Below are 21776 nucleotides of genomic sequence, written 5' to 3'. Positions count from 1 at the left end.
CTTGTCTGCAGGGACAAAGGTGGTTTCTGCTATCTAGTGTCCTTGGTAGATAGAACAAAGGTGGCTCCTGTAGCTTAGTGTCCCTACTTGCTGGGATGCAGGCATCCCCTGCCATCTAGCAACTTGGGTTGCTAGGATGCAGGGGACTCCTGCCATCTGCTGTTCTTAGTTGATAGGGTACATGTAGGTACTGCTGCTTAGCATCTTTGTTTGCTAGGACACAGATGCCATTCAAGGCCGACATACATCAACAATGTGTATATTGTAGATATATACATGTTGGCCTTGAGCAGCTGGGGCAGCCAGTGGAATACATTTAGCACAAAAATCTACTTGCGTACAGTGTAAAAATCTGTCCATACACAGCACCATGATTGCCCATTGCCAAGCGGTGTTTGTGGTCCCATAGAATTAGTGCACATTTGTATAAATAAAAAAGAAAATACACATTACAGATCTGAATCATATTTTGTGCCAGTGTGCATTAACCCTAGTGGGTCTTATTCGTACAAGTAAAAATCCCCATTCCAGAATGTGCAAGGCATATTACAAACCGTGTTAAATACGTGCAAAAGAGTCTAGCAGTGGATGTTCCTGCTCTATAGATGAGTAGAAGGGTGAGGTACAAATCTATTAGCAGATGAAACATTTCCTATATGTGTACTTCCGCTGTCTTTTTTAAACGGTTTGTTTGCCCTTTCAAGACTTTCATTATAAGAGTTACTCATGAGTGAAATTCCCTCATATAGGGATTTTTTCTTGTGTGTGCAAGTCCTAAGATTCTGAAGCATTTAACTGAATTCAGCTTCTAGTTTGAGTCACCTGTGAGATCATTCTAGCTAATAGTGTTGTTTAATCTGGTGTGGTCAAATGTGCAGGATAAATCAAACAAAGGAATGCCTTGTACATATCTGGGATTAGTCTTTTAAAAATCACACTGATCAAACGCCAACGCGTGTGTTTTATTTGCGTAAAGGACCACTGAACATGATGCTGCATCAAATATATGAGGGTTCTGATGGCATCAGCAGACTGCTTGAAGAGATTTCAATTAACGCGGGGTCAGCAACCTGTAGATCATGGCCAGGTGACTGGTAGATTGCAATCTGGGCTTGCCAACCCCCCTATCCCAGAGCATCATACAGATTGCAAATCAGAGGGACTACTTGTAAAGTTGGACTGCAACTGCACTCCACCTCTTATCCAAGATAGCGGTCTCCAGAGTGGTGCTAGCAACAGGAAAGAAGAGATCTTCAGGTCGGTGTGAAGCAATACACTGGGCATAATAGTACAGGTCTGCTTTCACACTGATGTGCTGCGGTTTGCCCACACCGTGGGTGCAGCGCAGTGTTTCTTTGGCCATAGACTTAATTTCTTCCCTTTTCAATGTCACTTTGCAGCAAACATTTTAGATTTTTTTTCCTGTGTTCGTTGCAGAGTTAAGATTGAGTAGGGTTCGTTGAGACATCCATCGGTCATGTCATTGCACGTGCTTTCATGTGTATGGATGTTCACACATTGAATTGGGAGAAGGTGGTCACTTGTATTCCCTATGGGGGTTGAATCAGGACCCCCTGCCTGGTTCAGTCCCCTGTAATATTCCTCTTAAGCAACCAGTCACACTATTAATGATTTGTTGCTTTCTGTCACTATTGCAATGATCTGTTGCTGCAGAGGCAGGCAGGACGCCTCTGTATTTGCTCATATCAGAAATACTGAATGCTGGACCCGGCTTGGCCCTGACTGCTTAGATCTAACACAAACACCTGCCAGACCCGCAGCAGCCGCATCAATTTAAAGTGCTGGGCAAAGAACTGCAAGGGAGACTCCAGTGGTTAAGGCATAAAACCTTTTCACAGTCACATGTTAGGTCTGATAATCCATTGACACCATCAAGGGAATCAGAAGTGAGTTAGAAAGTTATATATATATTTTTTAATTTTAAATGATTTGGCTTTGTACTCAATATTTTAAGAAGCCCAAAGTATAAGTTTTAGGTGTTCATTTTTTCTGATTTTCAGAATTTCATTGTGAAAGTGTCGCATGTTATCTGTTTAAAATCCTTATGTTGAAACCAGATATCCTGTTCATCCTGTCACTTTGTAGCAGTAAGCAAAAGTGGAAAGCAATCACAGCTGCCTTGGCCATGGAAAGTAGTCTTTAGCATACTTTCCATGAAGCTGTCTTGTGAACCTTTTTAGCTTTTCAATCACGTGTTTAGTCGGTGATCCATTTTCCTCCTTTGCTTCCTAAATTTCTGATCCAATGAAGATGAGATGTGTAATCTAGAATGCTTCCTATCATGTGGCAATCACTTTTTCTTTGTGAGCTCAAATTTTTCTAACTCTTTCTAGCAACTTTCATCTGAAGAAAATTATCACAGCACATTTGAAAACCAATCAGATATTCAATACGGTTCTCCTCCCAAGGGCTGGTCAGAAGAACTGGATCAGCATGGCCATACCTTCTTTATTAATGACCAAACCAATGAGAAGGTAGATCTGTGATTCTCTTGCTTGCTTTTATTATCATTTCATACGTTAATTGTTGCCTTTTGTCCTGTTGATACCATTCCTACTCTGTTATTTCTCTGCTACTGTATAAAGATTGGATTTTGATCTCAGAATAAAATCTTTCTCCTCCGATTCCCCCCTGCCTCCGCCACCACAGTTTTGTGGTGCAGTGAGGGTTAATAGAGCCCGATTACCTGTAACAGGCAGTAAAGTGTGGCCGACTATGCATGCCCTTTCAGCCTACCTCTTCCATTCATAGAAGCTGTATTATATTTTCCATGAATGAAAAATGATATATGAGTGGATGAGGCAGACATTTCATTCTCCATTAAAGCCCTAAACTCTATTAAAGCGGTAGTAAAATTAACCCAAAATAAAAAGGGGGTCCCCCCATTAGTATGTCATCCCTTAACAGCGCATGCGTCGGTGGCATCACTGGCTGCTGCTCACTAGAATATTTCCTAAATGGTTTTGGGGATATTGATTTTGCCTTCAGGTAAGCTTACCTGTAGGTATAAGTTGCATAGTGGACTATACTACGGCTTTAACCCCTGCTGCACTGGAAAGGTATGGCGGTAGGGGTGGAGGTTGGGTTGGAGGAGAATTTTAACTAAGCAGGAGCAAGCGGCACAAGGGACACCTTGCATTGAGAGTGATTTTTTTTTTTTAAACTTAAAGGAAAAGTTTACCTTTCATTACATGTTACACTCATCTTCAGGGTGTAACATGTTATGAATAGACCGGCCCCCGCTCCCTCGCTTTGACAGCTAGTGGGGGATCTTCTTCTCCTTCTAGCTGTCAAATTTAAAAAAAGTGACCATGTGGGGCAGTCCTCTGTGAATGAGAATCTACAAGTCTCTTAGTGGTTGTTGGCTTGTAGTTCTCAATGAACTACCACGGTGCTGTGGAGCGCCGTGGTAGTTCATTGACTCTTCCTGTCAGTGTGTATCTGCTTGGCAATACATCACGTATGGGCAAGCAGATATACTGACAGGTCTGCAGGAGATCTGCATGGCACCAGTAATCTGCTGATCACTGGTGTAATGGTTTACAGGCTGCTGCAACAAAAAATAATAAATGCACATTTTTTACCTGCAAAAAAATGTGCATTCATTATTTTTTTACCTGCAAAAAAATGTGCATTCATTATTTTTTTTACCTGCAAAAAAATGTGCATTCATTACTTTTTTTACCTGCAAAAAAATGTGCATTCATTATTTTTTAGCAAAAAGTTAACTTCTCCTTTAACTTAGGCTTTACGCTTACCACACAGAATTACACTCTGGCTGTACAATCTCCATTATATCTACCAACAGCTATAGAGTGCAACTGCCTGCCTGGTTGGATGCAGATTGAATGAATAGTTTAAGTATGCCCTCATATTTCTCCATTTGATAAATCTAACGTTGATTGTATAGTCAGATTGGAACATGTATAGTGAGCTTTAGAGAGGGCCATTAAAGCAGCTGCTTGTGCATTTTATGCCAGCTAGGTGTTTAGAATCTGGTACACAGATTATGAGTGGCTCATTAATAGTGAGCAAGAACACAAAATCTGCTGTGCCAGAAATTCATCAGAACAAAATCTGATTACCAGGTGTACTGTATATTTCCAGTCTACCAAGTAAAAGGATTCATTGGACCCCATACAGTGCAAGCAGGGAGCTTGCATTTGCTTTCCTACAGTCATCAGATAAGCCAGATCCAATGTGATTCCTACTTTTATCTAATGGACGAAGGTCCATGGCCCCTGTGATGTCAGAAACCTTATAAAGGTAGATATAGACTTCTATATTATAGTAGGATATATTGAGTACAGTAAATTCTTATTAGTTTTTTCTTATTTTGACTGTCCCATGACCCCCAACACACCCTCTGCAGCTAAATAAAAGTTCAATTCTTGTTCTTTTCAGTTTACTTGCTAACCGAAACTGGGGAGCAGCAGGTCATCTGTTTTCCAGGGTCCGCACATACAACGTGCACATCACAACGGAGTGGGTTAACTCACTGATACATTATGGCAGTTGTCATGAATATCTAAGTTTTAAAAATGCCATTGACTAGAAATTAGAGGTTCTATTGGATTCCTAGCTTGGCTAGTGATTTTACCTCTCCTCATTTTCAGAATATATTGAATATTCAACCTAAAAACAGCTGCAACCCCTACATACACCAAGTTATCCAGGTTAAATGTGATTTTAGTTTCCTAACTGGCTTTTTTTGTTACAGTGGATAAAACACGTGGACGAGCAAGGCAGGCCATATTACTACAGTGCTGACGGGTCACGCTCTGAGTGGGAGCTGCCAAAGGTATTGTAAGCAATTGGCTTTTCCTTGAACAACTTTTCATGAATAGCAAATATATCAGTGGTGTCTATAGATATTAAACTTTGGTCTAATCCAAACTGGAAGACCGCTCGTTTACTAAAGCACTGAATCAGAAGCATCTGACATAGCTTTTTGCTTCATATTTTTTTTTTCTTTTTAATCTTCATGCCCCTGATCTCCTTCAGCCTTTTTACTCATTTTCTGTCTGCATGCACTGGCTCATGGGTTAGTTGCCAATGGTGGCCCATGCCTGTGCAAGGTGTGTTGGCTTAATCACTTATAGTCTTAGTCACGGGTGCATGTGACAAGGTGACAATGCAGGAGTACCAGATGTACCAGGGTTTGTTTGGTTTTTTTAAGAAAGCTGCAGATTTCCTCAAAGAAAAAAAAAACTCAACTAGAAACAACTTTTAAAAATGAGATTTGTGTGTAAAGCTTATACGAGATTCTGGTGATTGGGTTTAGATGTACTTTAAAGGCAACTTTGTGCCACATCACTTCTATGACGTCTCTCCACTGTAAACATGCCAGCCTCAGGTTCCTGCATCTCTCCAGTTCATCACTTTCTACTGTTATTACTGTGTAATGAAGCTACACGCTGGTGTTTCCAAAGCGCTAAAATCAACTTTATTGTTCCAGCACAACAGAGAGAGAACACCCCACCCAGCTCTTCCTTTTGTTGCACTTTCCTCCCAAGCTTAGTCATTCTACAGTTAAAGCAGTATTAAGGCCAAAACCAAAAAGGCAGTATGTTGTATCGTACCAATCATCAGATGCAGTGGCTGCATTTGTTTTCTTTTTTTCTTTTTTTTTGTTTTGTTTTTCACCTGGTGATCTGGTCAGTGACATACCTCTTGTATTAGAGTGCCTACACTCTGGATGAAGGCGCAACAGAGACACCTTTGAACAGCAGCATTATCAATATGAGGGGAGGAGAGGAGATGTGCTAGCAGATTTAAATACACTAGCAAATTGAAGGCAAACTCCAGCTAATACCTGATAAGCAGTTAAAAAAAGTTTTTTGGGTTTTTTTTTTTAATTTGTTTTACTTAAATAAAAGCTGATCATTTTAAACATGCCTGTCAGTGGTAAATGGTTTGTCTTAACCCTTTAACTGCTACAGCTGCAGGACAGCTTGTTCTTTTGAAAAACATCAGAAGTACTGGCTAGATCTTCAGGTGAAAATAAAGGAAAGCCTAAAAAAGAAAATGAAAGCAGCCATCACATATAAGAATTGGTAAGCTGCAATATAATGTTTGTTTTTGGGTTGAATACCACTTTAATCGACTCATTAGTGCATCATAGCCTACAGCATTGCTCTCTTTTTCTATAGACGCTCTCAAGGTGAAGGGCCAATCACAGCAGCCCATTACCATGTGATCAGCTGTGTCCAATCACAGCTGATACCATGTAAACATACTTGCCAGTTATCGGCATTTCCTTTCCTCACGTGCTGTCATTGTGTGTGAGAAAGAGAGCCGATAAACAGCAATCCTTACAGGACACATTTACACTGATAATCAGGGCACTGATCATCAGCGACCTGATGATCAGTGCAACCCCATCAGTGCCACCTATAAGTGCCTTTCAGTGCCTCCTTATTAGTGGAGCCTCATCAACACCCATCAGTGAAGAGGAGCAATTACTAATTTGCTACATTTTATAACCGAAATGAAGAAAAACTTGTTTTTTCCCCAAAACTTTTTAGTCTTTAGGAAAATATAAAAACCCAGCGGTGATTAAATACCACCAAAAGAAAGCTGTATCTGTTAAAAAATAAAATGATAAAAACTTCATTTGGGTACAGTGTTGCATGACCGTGCAATTGTCATTCAAAGTGCGACAATGCTGAAAGCTGAAAATTGGCCAGGGCAGGAAGGGGGTGACGTGGTTAAACTCCACTGGGGTGAAATATGTAAGAAAGAGGACCTGGGTGGAGTGTTCATTCTAATGTTGGAGCAATAAATTGATCTTGGCTCTTTGGCAGTTTAATTACACTGTGATTACTTTTATGGGAGCTAGTAGGTCAAACTGGCGAGCGGCTGATCTTCAGAAAGATTGATTTATAAAGCAAAAATACAATTCAAATCTAAATTCACATCAGTTGGCAGATAAAAAACAAAAATGCTCTTTTTTTATGTATTTCATCTGTGTCTTTAGCTGTTTGCCTGGAGTTCAGCTTTAATACCTTTGGCTAATTAGGTCATCTTCTATCTGCCATGGCTGATTGTTTTCTTGTTTTTTTTAGTACAACTCCTTAGCACCTCCTCATCCAAGAGAAATCACTAAAAGTCGGAGTCTTGATCGAAAGTTCCAGGATCCAATTGTTTTAACAAAGTGGCGACACAGCACATATCTACTGGAGGCCAACGATAAGGTAACGGTTTTGCCTGTGTCACTGTGTATTAGACCAATGTAACATACTGACAGTTCAGCAGTTCTGAGCAGACGCTGAATAAACATGAAGGCTCTATCATCCGTTCAGCTGCAAACTCGGTTCTGTTATCGCTGCATAAATCACCTGCCAAGGCTATCCTACGATGAAATAAGCCTTTATTGTGCTGAATGAGTAACGTTGAAATAAACCTGTAGTGGTAATTTGCAATCATTATTTTCATATTTCACAGTGTGCTGTAGCATCAAGGCAGAAGATGCCAGTGGAATTAATGAGTAAATTTTATATTTTACAGTTACTTATCAAGCAAAAGCGTAATTCCACAGAGTGTTATATGCCTATCCCTGGTTTTTTGACTCTACCTTTCACAGAAAAAGTTAGTATTTTGAGTCTGGTCTGTGCTTGCTTGCCAACACACATCCACATTCCGAGGATTCTTCAGATCTGTGAATTTCCTTGTCTGTCTGCTTTGTACAGAAAGAAAAGTGCTGTGGACTTGCAATAAAAATGTTTTGTATGGGTTTACTGGACCATTATAGCTAAAAAAATATATAATATGCAGATAACTGTATGCAGTTAATGCGTGTACAGTACAATAGCAACATTACAGAGCAACTGGAGTTGCTCTGTAATGTTGAAGATTTTTCTTAGCTTACCAAGCCTCTTCAGTTTCATTGGGTGTTAAGAAGATGCCCCACATTTATATTCTCACCTTAAAACCTTATCACCATGGAAATTGTAGGTGTTAATTGTCCCAGAACCGGATGGAAGGTTTGAAACTTGTCGAACCACCCTGTGCTAGTTCCATTTGCGCAGCGATTCCATTTGCGCAAATCTTTTGGGAAAATACACTTAGAATTTTAATTCACTAATATATATTGCCCATGTGTTTGATAAAATATAAAAGATAATGTGACGCCGAGTAAGTGGATACCAAACATGACATGTTTTAAAATTGTGCATGCCCGTGCAATGGCGATAAAGTATATACATTTTGAATATCGCTAGGCGACTCTTTGAAAGCCTTTACAGGTCAACAATTTATATTTACACAGGAGGTCTAGTGCTACAGTGGGGATCGAAAGTTTGGGCACCCCAGCTAAAAATTTGTATTAATGTGCATAGAGAAGCCAAGGAAAGATGGAAAAATCTCCAAAAGGCATCAGATTACAGATTAGACATTCTTATATTATGTCAACAAAAGTTAGATTTTATTTCCATCATTTACACTTTAAAATAACAGAAAACAAAAAAATGGCGTCTGCAAAAGTTTGGGCACCCTGCAGAGTTAATATCTTGTACTGCCCCCTTTGGCAAGTATCACAGCTTGTAAGCGCTTTTTGTAGCCAGCCAAGAGTCTTTCCATTCTTGTTTGAGGTATCTTTGCCCATTCTTCCTTACAAAAGTCTTCCAGTTCTTTGAGATTTCTGGGCTGTCTGTCACGCACTGCTCTTTTAAGGTCTATCCATAGATTTTCAATTATGTTGAGGTCAGGACATTGTGAAGGCCATGGAAAAACCTTCAGTTTACGCCTCTTGATGTAATCCCCCGTGGATTTCGAGGTGTGTTTAGGATCATTATCCATTTGTAGAAGCCATCCTCTCTTTAACTTCAGCTTTTTCACAGATGGCATGAAGTTACCATCCAAAATTTGCTGAAATTTTATTGAATCCATTTTTCCTTCTACTTGTGAGATGTTCCCTGTGCCACTGGCTGCAACACAACCCCAAAGCATGATTGATCCAACCCCATGCTTAACAGTTGGACAGAGGTTCTTTTCATTAAATTCTGTGCCCCTTCTTCTCCAAACGTACCTTTGCTCATTCCGGCCAAAAAGTTCAATTTTAACCTCATCGGTCCACAGAACTTGTTTCCAAAATGCATCAGGCTTGTCTATATGTTCATTTGCAAAGTTCAAACGATGATTTTTGTGGTGAGGACGTAGAAGAGGTTTTCTTCTGATGACTCTTCCATGAAGACCATATTTGTACAAGTATCTCTTTATAGTGGAATAGTGTACCACAACTCCAGTGTCTGCCAGATCTTTCTGGCTTTCTGGAGGGATCGTGCAGTCAAACGTGGGTTTGGATTGTTTTTCTCACAATCCTGCGAGCTGTTCTGTCTGATATTTTTCTTGGTCTTCCAGATCTTGCTTTAACTTCCACTGTTCCTGATGACTGCCATTTCTTAATTACATTCCGAACAGAGGATATTGACATCTGAAAACGCTTTGCTATCTTCTTATAGCCTTCTCCAGCTTTGTGAGCGTCAACTATTTTCAGTTTCAGTTTTCTAGACAACTGCTTAGAAGAACCCATGGTGCTGATTGTTGGGGCAAGCTCAGATGAGTCTGGGAATTTAAAACCTTTGAGATTATCACCTGGTCTGCCCAGACGATGATTGAGAACAATCCATGACACTGGCATGTCTCAGCTTTGCAAAGGGGGCAGTGCATGCTATAAATTCTGCAGGGTGCCCAAACTTTTGCAGACGCCATTTTTTCTTTTCTGTTATTTTGAAAGTGTAAATGATGGAAATAAAATCTAACTTTTGTTGACATATTATTAGAATGTCTAATCTGTAATTTGATGCCTTTTGGAGATTTTTCCATCTTTCCTTGGCTTCTTTATGCACATTAATACAATTTTTTAGCTGGGGTGCCCAAACTTTCGATCCCCACTGTATGATGAATTGGGTCTGTGGACCAATATGACCACAATTTATTCTTTTTTTGTAATGCCCATGTTGAGGGTTAGGCCCAAAAAGTTTTTTTTAAATTCAGAAACTGTGATAGGTTTCCATGCAGATTGTCTGGCAAGAGTTGAATTTGGGTGGGCAGCGATGTATTGTTGTGCATATAAATTGCCTTGGCCCACAATCAATTGGTACAAATCTTCAGTGAAAAATAGCGGAGGGACTAAGCGCTAATGCTAGCAGCAAACGGGGTCGATCCTGCTAACATTGCATTTTTGGGGACACTATACAAAGCAGGCACTAGTATAGTTCTGTCCATGATCATTATATTGATCCATACAAACACTATACTAGTAATGGCGGTGATCAATGACCTACAGTGTGAGTGCGATAGTGTGCAGTCAATCGAACACTAGCTGACCCTGGCTGGGAGGGGTGCTAACTGACCCTCACGCTATCTGATGCCGCTAGTGGCAGGAATACAGTGGTAAGTGAAAAATTCAATACTGACACTGTACTAATGGCACTGGCTGGGTGACAGGCCGATCAAAGGTTAATAGGGGTCATCAAAGGGATAAATGTGCTAATCAAACATGTGTGTGAAATGTAGTGCTTTTACTTGGTGTGGTATTCTCTCCCTGGACCGACAGGGGGGGGGGGTTCACACCCTGAAATAGAAAGCGACATAAGATTACGTCGCTGTGCCCAGAGCCGCTGGGGTCTTAATTTTTTTTAAATACTTTTATCAGAATAGCACAATGTTACCATAGTAACATTGTACTACTGGGGGGTGGGGAGGGGGGGATCTATTTATTTATTTATTTTTAACACTTTGCAGGAGAAATAAAGATTTCCCCTGCAATGGAAAGCTTGCTGTCATGAGCCTAACTCATTCATGAACTGTAATGAATGAGTTAGGTTTTTGACCACTCAAGATAGTGATCTGTAATTGGATGGAGCTGGTCACATTGTACAGGGTGCGTTGATTGGCCCCATGTATCATGTGATAGCTGTGGTTCAATCACAGCTCACTAGGAAGAAAAGCAGAGCGGTTATGAATCACATTTATTCATAACAGCTTTGCTAACATTGTGATCATGTGATCGCATAGTGATCACATGATCACAGGTTCCATTCACTCAGAACTTCATTCCGCTGTGTCCACCGGACACAGCAGTCGTGGGTGGGGAGTGCTGCGTGGGTATGCAGCACCCTTTGTGTTTAGTACAGCTAGAGCAACATACCCGTATGTCGCTTTGCCTGTAGCTGCCGCCCTTCCACAATACATTGCAGGCAGGAGGGAAATGGTTAAAGTATAACTAAAGGCAAATTTTTTTTTTTTGTTTTGGATAGAGTTGAGAGTTATTAGAACACTTCTCACTTTTAATTGCTGTCTGTTGAATCATTAAGGCGCTTCACCCTCTCTATTTGTCCTGTTTACCATTATCATTAATAGTGAAAAAAAATCCCAAATGTTGGGTTGTCCCCCAAATCTTCCAATGGGGACACTAGTTCTGGTGATCTGGTGGTCCCCAAGGAATTCCTTTTAATTTGCAAGGATTTCCTCTCACTTCCTGTTTGGCTACTTAACATGAAGTGAAGGGTAATCTCCACAATGAGACAGAGATGGCAAAAAATGTAAAATCTGATTGGGGGTTATAACCCTCCCTTGCTCTATCCAAAATCAAAACTTTGTTTTTTTACTTTAACCACTTGCCTAGCGGGCACCTTTACCCCCTTCCTGCCTTGGCCAATTTTCAGCTTGCGCGGTCATGCAACACTGTACCCATATGAAAATGTAATATTTTTCCACACAATTAGAGCTTTTGTTGGTGGTATTTAATCACCATTGGGGTTTTTATATAACAAACAAAAAAAGACCCAAGAATTTTGAAAATTAAAAAAAAAAACCCTGTTTTTCTTAGTTTCTATTATTATGTATTACTTTATTACTATGTGTGTGTGTGTGTGTGTGTGTGTGTGTGTGTGTGTGTGTGTGTGTGTATGTATATATATATATATATATATATATATATATATATAATATGTGTGTGTGTGTGTGTGTGTGTGTGTATGTATATTTATATATATATATATATATAATATGTGTGTGTGTGTGTGTGTTTTTAATGAACCTAGCCTTTGAAGCACTAGTGAGGAGGAGTGGCCACACACAGAAACTTGAAATACAGATTTCTGAATGTATGTGCAGCATTTTAGAAGTTGGGAGACATTAAGTAGGACTGCTTAAAAAGATTAAAAGGTTTTCTGAAAGTCTAACTGAAATAAGCTGAAATACTGAAGAAAATGCTGTTCCAGGCTTTGTCCAGTCCTGCTTACATTACCAAAAGTTTAAGCATTTGACTGCATGATCTCAGGTGAGGTGGGAAGTCTAGCTTTTGGTTAAGCATATAAGTATTGTAAAGAGCTGGAAGTAGAATTTCCTTCAGGAAAGGTAAGTATTTTTAGCCCTTCTAAGACTGTTAAGATTGCTTTGTCTTAACATTTGAGTTAAAATCTGCATATATTAACAGAACAGGGCAGAGACGCAAGTGAGCGGCATTTAGGTCATTAGTGATGCAGTGAAGGGTGTTGATAAAAATGAAACAAAAAAAATGTAATACCCAAAAAGTATACCAACTTTCACAATGAACACAAGTATAGAGTTCTGGAATCAGAATTCATATAAAGATTTTTTTTTTCTGAATGGTACTTTTCTTTCTGTTTTTATTAATGTTATTTTCTTGTCTTTCCCAAAACAGTGTAAAAACTACATGTTAAATGTAAAACAGAAATCGAACGGTCTCTGTATATTTTGCTGTTTTTGTTGTTTTTTAATTTTTTTTAATTTGTTCATATTTAACATTACTAAAACTTTTTTGGTTGATTTGCAAATAACTGGAGTGTATATTTGTTTTTTCTTCTTTTTAGTTTTTTGTTAGTTTATCTAAAGTCAATTTTTTTTTTAATTTTGAGTAGAGCATGGAAGGTTAGAAACTTGTCGGGTTATAATTGCTGGTTACGTCCCCTCTGCAGAGATTCCCCTTTTTGTTGGTCTTGCTGATCATTGTCACCGAGACTTAGTTATGGGAAAATCTAAAAATATTGAATTGTCAGTAGTGTTAGAAATACAAAACATCAAGAAAAGCAAAACCAGCACTTGGGTCATCATGCACCACAGGAACACGGTATCTGTCACTTGCTGAGGTGCAGCCCTCTAAAGATCGGGAAATCTTGATACTACTGGAAGAAAACACAAAAAAGGCACACTCTCCTCGTGCATTACCATAAAAAAGAATTTATTAAAAAATAGACATATGTATACTCACAAACCAAGGGTCATATGAACAGACAAGGAACCAAAGGGGACAGTCCAAGACCTATTCCTTAGGAATAAAAAACACTTATTGGTTCTGGTGACAACTGCCTAATGTGGCCATGCATTTAATGATCTGGTCAAACATTTCTTAGTAAGTGAACAATAAAATTGAATCTATCAGTTATCAAATAGACACATACTGTGTCACCGATTAATTCTGAGCAAAACAGATTAATTCAATTGAAAATATTCTGATTGGTCTGAATGGAATATACAGTCATAGGAAAGCTGATAAAGCAATATGATTATTAGGTGTATTGCGCATCGAACAATGTTTTCAATCTTCTGTTCGTATTTTTCTCTTGCACAGTATACCGATCCACAGTAAAATTGTATATAAAATCGTTTTGTGCATGGCCACCATAAGAGAAGATTTCCTTTACCTACAAAAGTTCTCCCCTCACTTGCTGCTGCCTTGAATTAAGACGTAAAGGAAAGTTTCCCTAATGGGACACAGACAATAAAAAAAACCTGCAAGGTGTCCTAACCATTCCATATTCTATCCAAAACAAAAAAGCTTTCACTTTAGATATTCTTTAATAAAATTCCCCTGATGGCAATCAGAATATGTATGATTCTGATTTGTTTGTGTTTGAAATCTGGTTGCTGTGCTTTGTTGTAACTTTTCTGCACCAGTTTTCAGGATGCCTAGCAAACAAGTAGGTAAAATACATTTGATCAGATCTGTATCTGTGTTCGTTTAAGCATGCCTTTGAAGCACACCTGTCATGTGAGGATTATGGGAGGTGCTACAGCATTTTTGTTTCGTAAGACGCTTGTTGACTGGCCGTGTTTGGCTTCTATTCTGTTACTGACCTGGAACAAGCATGCAGTCAATGACGGTAGGTAAAAAGTCAGAGTTGCTTATCTCCACACTTGTTCTGGGTCGGTGAGTAAGAAAGTACTGAAGCAAAATTATTGGCATGACAGCCAGGCAACTGGCATTCCCAAAAGGAGATGTCAGCAGTAGCAGCCTACCTGTTTCTCCCATGATAAGTTAAGATTGTCGTCTCTTAAACAAAGATGGGCATATGCAATATGTGAATCCCTTTCTCTCAAAATATTGTTGTGCTTAATCCAAAATCTAACTTTTTGTTTCAGGAATTAACGCCATCCAAACATTTCCCTGAGGTTGAGACCTCCCCATCTTCTCCAAAGCACCAATCCACGGTTAGTGATTTTTTTTTTTTTTTTTTTTATGACAATAACAGAGGAGCTTTAGATATTCTTTTCCATCTATCAACTAAAGCTAGTTAGGATGAAGTGCAGTCATGTTTTGTGAAACTTTTAATGTGCCTAACATTTTATGTTTGGATATTTCTCATTTAACATGGATAAAACAACAGCAACATTTCTCTGATATGTTCTAATGGATGGGAGTTACCTGGGCTGTGTTGGTTATGTGTTAGAGAAGACACTGGTAGTGATAGCAGAATTCAGGCTTTACTTGTGTGGCTTAAGTTACAAACATACAGAGCACATTGCAGCAGACTGTATAACAGACTCATTACTTCCTGAAGAGATGATAGAGAAGAAGAAAGTATCAGCAAGCTTTACACATACACAACTAGTAACCTTTAGCATACAGTGCCATCTACTGGTCAAGTGATATTAACACACAATACTATATATAGTACATTATAGTACATGCTGTTGCATTCCCAACAGGCTGAAGAAAGAGAAATGTGTATCAATCTCAGCATCTCATGAACTCCAGTAAATTAGGTCCAGAGCAAGACCAAAAATATCCCGTGTGACCTCATTCAAAAATTGTTCCTGTCCCCACAGGGGTGTTGGAGATCAGTTGCCTGGATCAAAATAGTTGCATTCTATCCTCTAGTAACTAAAGTTTTTGGACCCATCATCCATTTTTATTTTAAAATGTGTTATTAATTAAACCCTTAGTACCACGTATTGCAGACCATGCCAACTTCACTATACTTACTGGGGGGAAAAAAACAAAAAAAAAAAACCTTTTAATTATAATCTTCCTTATTCTATACATTTCTCTCCTTCCCCTTTGTGAAGTCTTTGGAATTGCATATATATGTGTTCTTATAAATTTAAATATGCGTTTTTTCTTTTCCAATCCAAAACCTGCCATACATGGCTTGGCAAAAGTCAGCGCTACCCAGTTTGACAAAAGTTGATTTTTCAGTCAACTTTTGTCGAAATCGCTGAGTGGAAAATTGTCAGACGAACAGTGACTGAATTCCATCAGACATGGGTGCTGACTGTCACAATACAATAATCGGCAGAGTAGATTTCTATGCTCATGCTGTTGCACTGAGCCTTTCATTCAGTTTTATTCAGTTAGTGTCCCACCTTGAAATCCCCTCCCTATTTCTTATGCGACAAGAACACTACTCTGTATTTAGGATAGGTCCTTACAAGTGATATTTTTAGGGAAAATACAAAGCTTGCGTCACATGTTTAAAGTGTGTGTACAGCCAAAACGTTTTTTTTTGAATTGTCTGTGTCATTTTGAGAGATTTCCCATCACTGCCTGTCCCAGACACGTGACAGGAAGCGATAAGAAAGCTCTATAAAGTGAGTGTAATTCTTTTTTTATACAGTTGTCAATGTAACGGGTCTCCCCACTGGAAGGTTAACCCTCACCTCTTGTTTTGATGACAACTCTAAAATTTTGAATTTCCCATAAGTTTGGTATTTTATGACCGAAGTGGAGAGGGTTAATCTGTCTAGCCGGCACACAAACAGCAATTAAAACTTTTAATGCAAACTAATTCTTCCCTATTTGATCTAAAAATGGAAAAACAAATACTTTTGGCTACACATCTCTAGTTTCCACTTTTGCTGTCAAATTGGGATAATACCTACTTTATATTTGTTACCTTTCCCCATTCAGATAGCAAAGTTTAAAAATAAAATTATAAATACAACTTTTTTTTAGATGCTCCGTTATGGAACATCTAGCAAGGTAAAACTCTTAATTCTCTTATGAGGTGGGCTGGGTTTGTCATGAAGTGCTTCTGTGTTTACCATAATTAACCCTTTCTGGAGGCAGATATATTATCCATAGTGCTAAATTTGAACAACGTCTTACTTAACCACTCATCTGACGTCCTCCCAGGATCGTGCCTCATGGACCACGCTCCGGCGCAATCTGAAACTCGCTGTGTCCACTGGGCGCAGCTGATGGCAGATCACTGAACCGGCCCTTAGCTAGTTCCACATGATAGCTGTGACCAGTCACAGCAGATCATATGACAATGGTACACAATGAAAGGCTTTGATTCATGCCTTTCATTGTGTACTATTGTGATGAGCTCTGTGATTGGTCACAGGGATCATATGGTACAAACAGGGCCAATCACAGCCCATCTGTACCATGTGATTAGTTGTGGCCAATCACTGCTAATCACAATTGTAAACACTGAATGACTAATTTTCTCTCAGGAAAAAATGTTTTCTTTAAACTGTAAAATTCAGTGTGTAAAAAAAAAAAAATCCTTTTCACCTCCCCATAGAAGTACAGTGTTACTATGGTATGAAATACAGTGTTACCATAGTAACACTGTAGTTCTCTGGTCATTGTATGTATAAAAAAAAGAAATGTAATAATAAAAAAAAAATTTAAAAAAATTACTTTTTTTCCACACAAATAGAGCTTTCTTTTAGTGGTATTTAATTACTGCTGTTTTTTTTTAAAAAAAAATTTGCTGGATAAACACTGAAAACTTTGGGGGGGGGGGGGGTGCATTTTTCTTAGTTTCTGTTTTAACATTTTGCAAATAAATAACCGTTCTTCATAAATTTAGGCCCAAATGTATTCTGCGACATTTCTTTGTATATATTAAATTAATGTAAATTATTTGGTCTGTAAGAAAGTTATAGAATCCACAAACTATAGTATATTTATCTGAAAATCAATCAGTCCTGATGTACTGGCAGCCTATCTCATTTCTTGAGGCCTGAAAATGTCAGGCCAGTGCAAATAATCCCCAAATTACCCCTTTTTGGAAAGTAGACAGTCTAAGGTATTTAGTAAGAGGCATTATGAGTTTTTTGAAGTTGTACATTTTTGTCTAAATTCTTTGGAAAATGAAAAAAAAAGTTTTGTGTTTTTTTTCACAATTTTTAAAAAAAATTGTACATGCTGTCAGTAGTGAAGTACAGCGTCATCATATAAATGGTGTAGCGATGATCAGGGACAGTGACTGGTGACAGTATTGTAGTGTTGCATGACCGTGCAATTGTCATTCAAAGTGCAACAGTGCTGAAAGCTGAAAATTGGCCTGGACAGGGACGGGGGAAAAGTGCTTGGTATTGAAGTGGTTAACAGAGGGTTAAAGGTTTAGGAGCTGGGCTTCTCCATTGTATATTAGTGAGAACTTGACTTAGCCAGTCCCCAGCCCAGCTATTGAGACAGATCACATTGAGATACCTGAGAGACATGCTTGCAGTCAGCCATGACACAGTTTCCTCGGAAACATCCAAAAGGTAGAAAATATTATTTTTTAAATTTTCTTAGGCTTGCTGAATAGGAACACATAACAAACATATTGTATAGTGAAGTTTTCTCAACTTTGACTGTAAAAATGGAAATACAATTTAAATCCTGGGTTTCCAAGAATAGCAGGGGAGTACTATGCACACCTTGTGCATAATGGTGTCTGCTGGAAGAATTCTTCCTGGTGCTTATATCGTGAAACAAGCCAGAGCCTGCCTTTCATTCTGCTCTCTGCGCTGGAGACTTGAGAGGTAGAGTCTGGTTGCTATGGGCCTTAAGAATGGTTCGTCTTTCAGACACGTGTTTACAGCCGGATGCTTTAACCAATACATTTATACAATTTATTTACCAAAACAGTGTGAAGTGCAGATACCCAGAGGAGCAAATCGGCATCTCAGTTTGTTGTTTGACAATGGTAAACTGAAATCTTTTGTTGTGGGTCGCTGCACTTTCCAATCATTGCATTTTTTGCATTGCTTTGATGAATGTTAGACTGTATAGTTTGATGTTTTTTATTTTTTTTGCCTGAAATCCAGAATAATTGAACCACAAGTTTTCTCATTTTTCAGGATCAAGAAAAGTATGGAGTGTTAAATGTGACTAAAATCACAGAGAATGGGAAGAAAATTAGGCAAGTACAGTTTTCTGTGTAGATCATCGGTAATGTTATATTGGAATAATTGTCCTAGATGTATATTTCCAGATTTTTCTGTAGACAGAGTCACTCTTTAAATTGACTGAATGCTGCAAAGCAGGATGTAATGATAGATGTTCTGTTATATTCTAATGCAAGGCAAAGCAATATGATCAATTGTTTGGCCAACTTACTTTGCAGCACATGCTTGCCTTTTACTTCCCTGACACTTTGTTCCGTTGTCCTATAGCCAACACTGTCATATGAAAGTAAAGGGCAGGTATTGCATTCTTCTCTATACCTGGAAATACTGGCATATTTGGTGGCTGAGCTGCAGTGGGAATGGTGCAAGGGGATAGTATCTGTTTCATTGGAAAACACTGCTTTGCCTTAAACCTCATGTAAAGGCTCCTGTGTAAAAGCCTGAATAGGTCTCAAACTGAATTGCTGTGTGACACATAAGTGACCCCCCCCCCATCTCCCCCTATCTATGCTCCTGCTTACATATGTTACTGGGTTTCCTTTAAGGCCCAGTTGATGCCTTGGTTTGTATTATTATGCAGCCAGATTGAAAAAAGTAAAGAAACTGATTTTATTTTTATTTTTTTGTAATACTATTTAGAAATATCTGAAGCTGCTCTGTGTTAGCAGCATGCTGTAAATCCAGACCACCGCTCTTACACAGAGTACAATGGTCCAACATGCTACCTGCAGAGTGCTCAACAACAGCACTGCTTGGGGAGCAGGAGCAATATAGATTGGAGTACAGTGCAGGGGATGTGACAGACCCTGGACACCAAGACAGCTGTGCTGTGTGTGAGAGATGCTTGTTTCTGTAAATTTGTCTATTAATATTCTGCTAATCCTTTGTATATCAGTACTGCTTGATTGGAAAAGATGGGGGTATACCCCAGCCTTACAGCTTGTCCCTAAAAGTTAACAGTTAGTGCAAATTAAAAAAAAGTATCATGGATGGTACTCAACTGTGTTATTGCAAGTGCTCTAATACAGTGACAAACACAATTATAATCTTCAACTAGTATAATAAAAACTGCCTTCACAAGTAAACATGTAATTCCCTGGTTGTCTGTGATGTATGTGTGCAAAATGTTTAACATATACACATGTGGACGATTTGTACTTCAAATGATTTTGGTGATCTAATCATGTCTTGAGTTGTTAGATTATGGTCTCCCTGGCTTAGTGACTATTAACATTATCATCATTTTAGTATTTTGACGATCTAGTAAAATACATTAAAATGCTGTTACATTTCTGTTATTGTTTTTACAGGAAGAACTGGACATCCTCATGGGCTGTACTGCAAGGCTGCTCTATGTTGTTTCAAGGCACTGGAGCTAGCTGGGTGAGACAATCGGGTTTAAATTTCTTAATTTTTTTTACCTCCTTCATTGAGACAGATTGCAGGAAATAATGCAATGTTTTATCATTCAGTACCTCTGTCTCCTGGCTATCTGCTTTTAGTTACAGAGAAAAAGAGTGTCTGGAAAATCATAATTTTATTTAATTTCCTTTCTATAAACTATTTAAATACTAATTCAGGAGCTTGTTTATCCAGCGCTTGAGGGACATCTTATTTATTTTAGTTTAACCGTTACATGAGCAAACTGTTAGGACTTACCCTTGCAGTTGGTGGTAAAAACAGCCTCCTTCCACTCCCACTTAAAATGCAAAGGCAGCTGGACAGCCATGGCTGTGATGCTTGCCTTTCCAAGTGTTATCTTCCCATGGCATTCGGCAGGCAGCACTATCTCCAAACACAACCCATTCAAGTAAATTGGGCCTGGCCAGAACCCTGTAACTGTGTGTAATGCACAAGGTTGAGCTATGGTGATGCAGCATTTGCAGGGTTAAAATAGGAGCTGAAGGGGTGACATATCGCCTGCTCACTGCCTGCCAAACTCCTATCCACCTCATATGCTTTTCAGAAGGGCTGTAAGAAGTGCTGCTAGTGTAAAACTAGCCTTAGTCTAGTCAAATTTATCAAATCTAGTGTAATTTGTATCTGCTGATCGACAGCTGGGTATTGGATCCATATAACTAGATGAATATTAAAGGATAGTTACAATTCCGACGAGTACTCTTAAAATCATTTTGAATTTTCATGGCTGCAGTTCTGTGATCCAACTTAAACTGTAGCTTTTTTTTCTATTAGTTTTGGATAAAATGGAAGTGGTGTCCAAAATAAATGCCATTTAAAGGAGAAGTACAGCCAAAGTTTGTGTTGCTGTACTTCTCCTGTGGATCACAGGATTGCAGTTTGTTCTGCACTCCTGTGACCCGGTTTCAGCTGACAATGGAATAAAGTCTGCTGTCAGCTGACTTAATTCGACCGGTCCAGGTTTGGAAAAGATCCCAACTTTAAAGTCTGCTGAGATGCCGAGTTAGCCGCCCCCGCCCCCTCCACAGCCCAACACTCCAGTGAGCACTGGGGAGGGAGGGGTGCAGAGTAGACAGCAGTGACTGACAGTCACCAGTTCTCTGCTAAGAGCAGCAGGGAGAACTGAACGATCAGCAGTGTTTAATCACTCAGTTCTCACCCTTGGAGCCGGCGGGGGCAGATGCAGCATTGGATTGATGCTGCATTCACCTAGGTAAGTATGATTTGACAGGTACCCACTCCCCACTTCCGCTCAAATCGCTTGGGCAATTCCACTGGAAGTTCTTTCCCTCTTCTACAGTATTGTAGCTGCTGATTGAAGAACCACTTTAAAGTAGAGATGTACCAATACCCTTTTGCTATCGGCGAGTAAGAGTACCGATACTTTTGGTCAAGTACTCGCCAATAACGAGTACCAATACTTTTTCGGTGCAATTTGCGTCCATACCAAATGAATGGGCGCAAATCACACTGCAAAGAATGGCATGAGATTTGAACAGCAATACAGTGCAATTCCTGTTTGAATCGCATTCGGTTTACCTACGGCTCTTGGGTGAACCCAGGCTTATCTTGATGATTTCAGCCTGGGTTCACACAAGAGCAATGCTGGAATCCACATGTGATTCGGACAGGAATCACACTGCATTGCTGTTCAAATCAAATGCCATTCTTTGCAGTGCAATTTGTGCCCATTTATTTTGTATTGATGCAAAGCACAAAGTATCGGTTTCGGGTATCGGGAGCATTTTCACGAGTACTTGTATATGTATCAGTGCATCCCTGTTAGATTTTCACACACTTTCAGTCCAATAATAATGGTCAAATGTCCCACAGGTTTAGTGGGTAATGTTTTGTTGTTTTGTTCTCTCTTCTTTTTTTTCTTTTTTTTTTGATGAGTTTTCTTTTATTAGATTTTGCAAAATATTACAGACAGAAACAGAAATTGGCCCAGGGCCAGA

General features: G+C 39.1%; 1 protein-coding gene across 3 annotated transcripts in view; it reads left to right on the top strand.

Annotated features, from left to right (window-relative positions):
• The window catches only part of ARHGAP12 (Rho GTPase activating protein 12), a 144088-nt gene that overhangs the window by 98122 nt on the left and 24190 nt on the right, over positions 1–21776 (top strand). For 2 of the 3 annotated variants that reach the window (XM_089668685.1, XM_089668683.1), the window contains exons 4-10: positions 2355–2495; positions 4742–4822; positions 7089–7217; positions 7531–7611; positions 14410–14478; positions 18352–18413; positions 19710–19782. In XM_089668685.1, the coding sequence (XP_089524811.1) occupies positions 2355–2495; positions 4742–4822; positions 7089–7217; positions 7531–7611; positions 14410–14478; positions 18352–18413; positions 19710–19782 (636 nt within the window). The remainder of the gene's footprint in view (positions 1–2354; positions 2496–4741; positions 4823–7088; positions 7218–7530; positions 7612–14409; positions 14479–18351; positions 18414–19709; positions 19783–21776) is intronic. The other variant, XM_089668684.1, reaches the window with a different exon arrangement.

Source organism: Staurois parvus, unplaced genomic scaffold, assembly GCF_062004578.1.
Source record: "Staurois parvus isolate SC_StPar_1 unplaced genomic scaffold, SC_StPar_1.0 ptg000061l, whole genome shotgun sequence".
Lineage (NCBI taxonomy): Eukaryota > Metazoa > Chordata > Amphibia > Anura > Ranidae > Staurois > Staurois parvus.
This window is presented reverse-complemented; position numbering and strand designations above follow the sequence as displayed.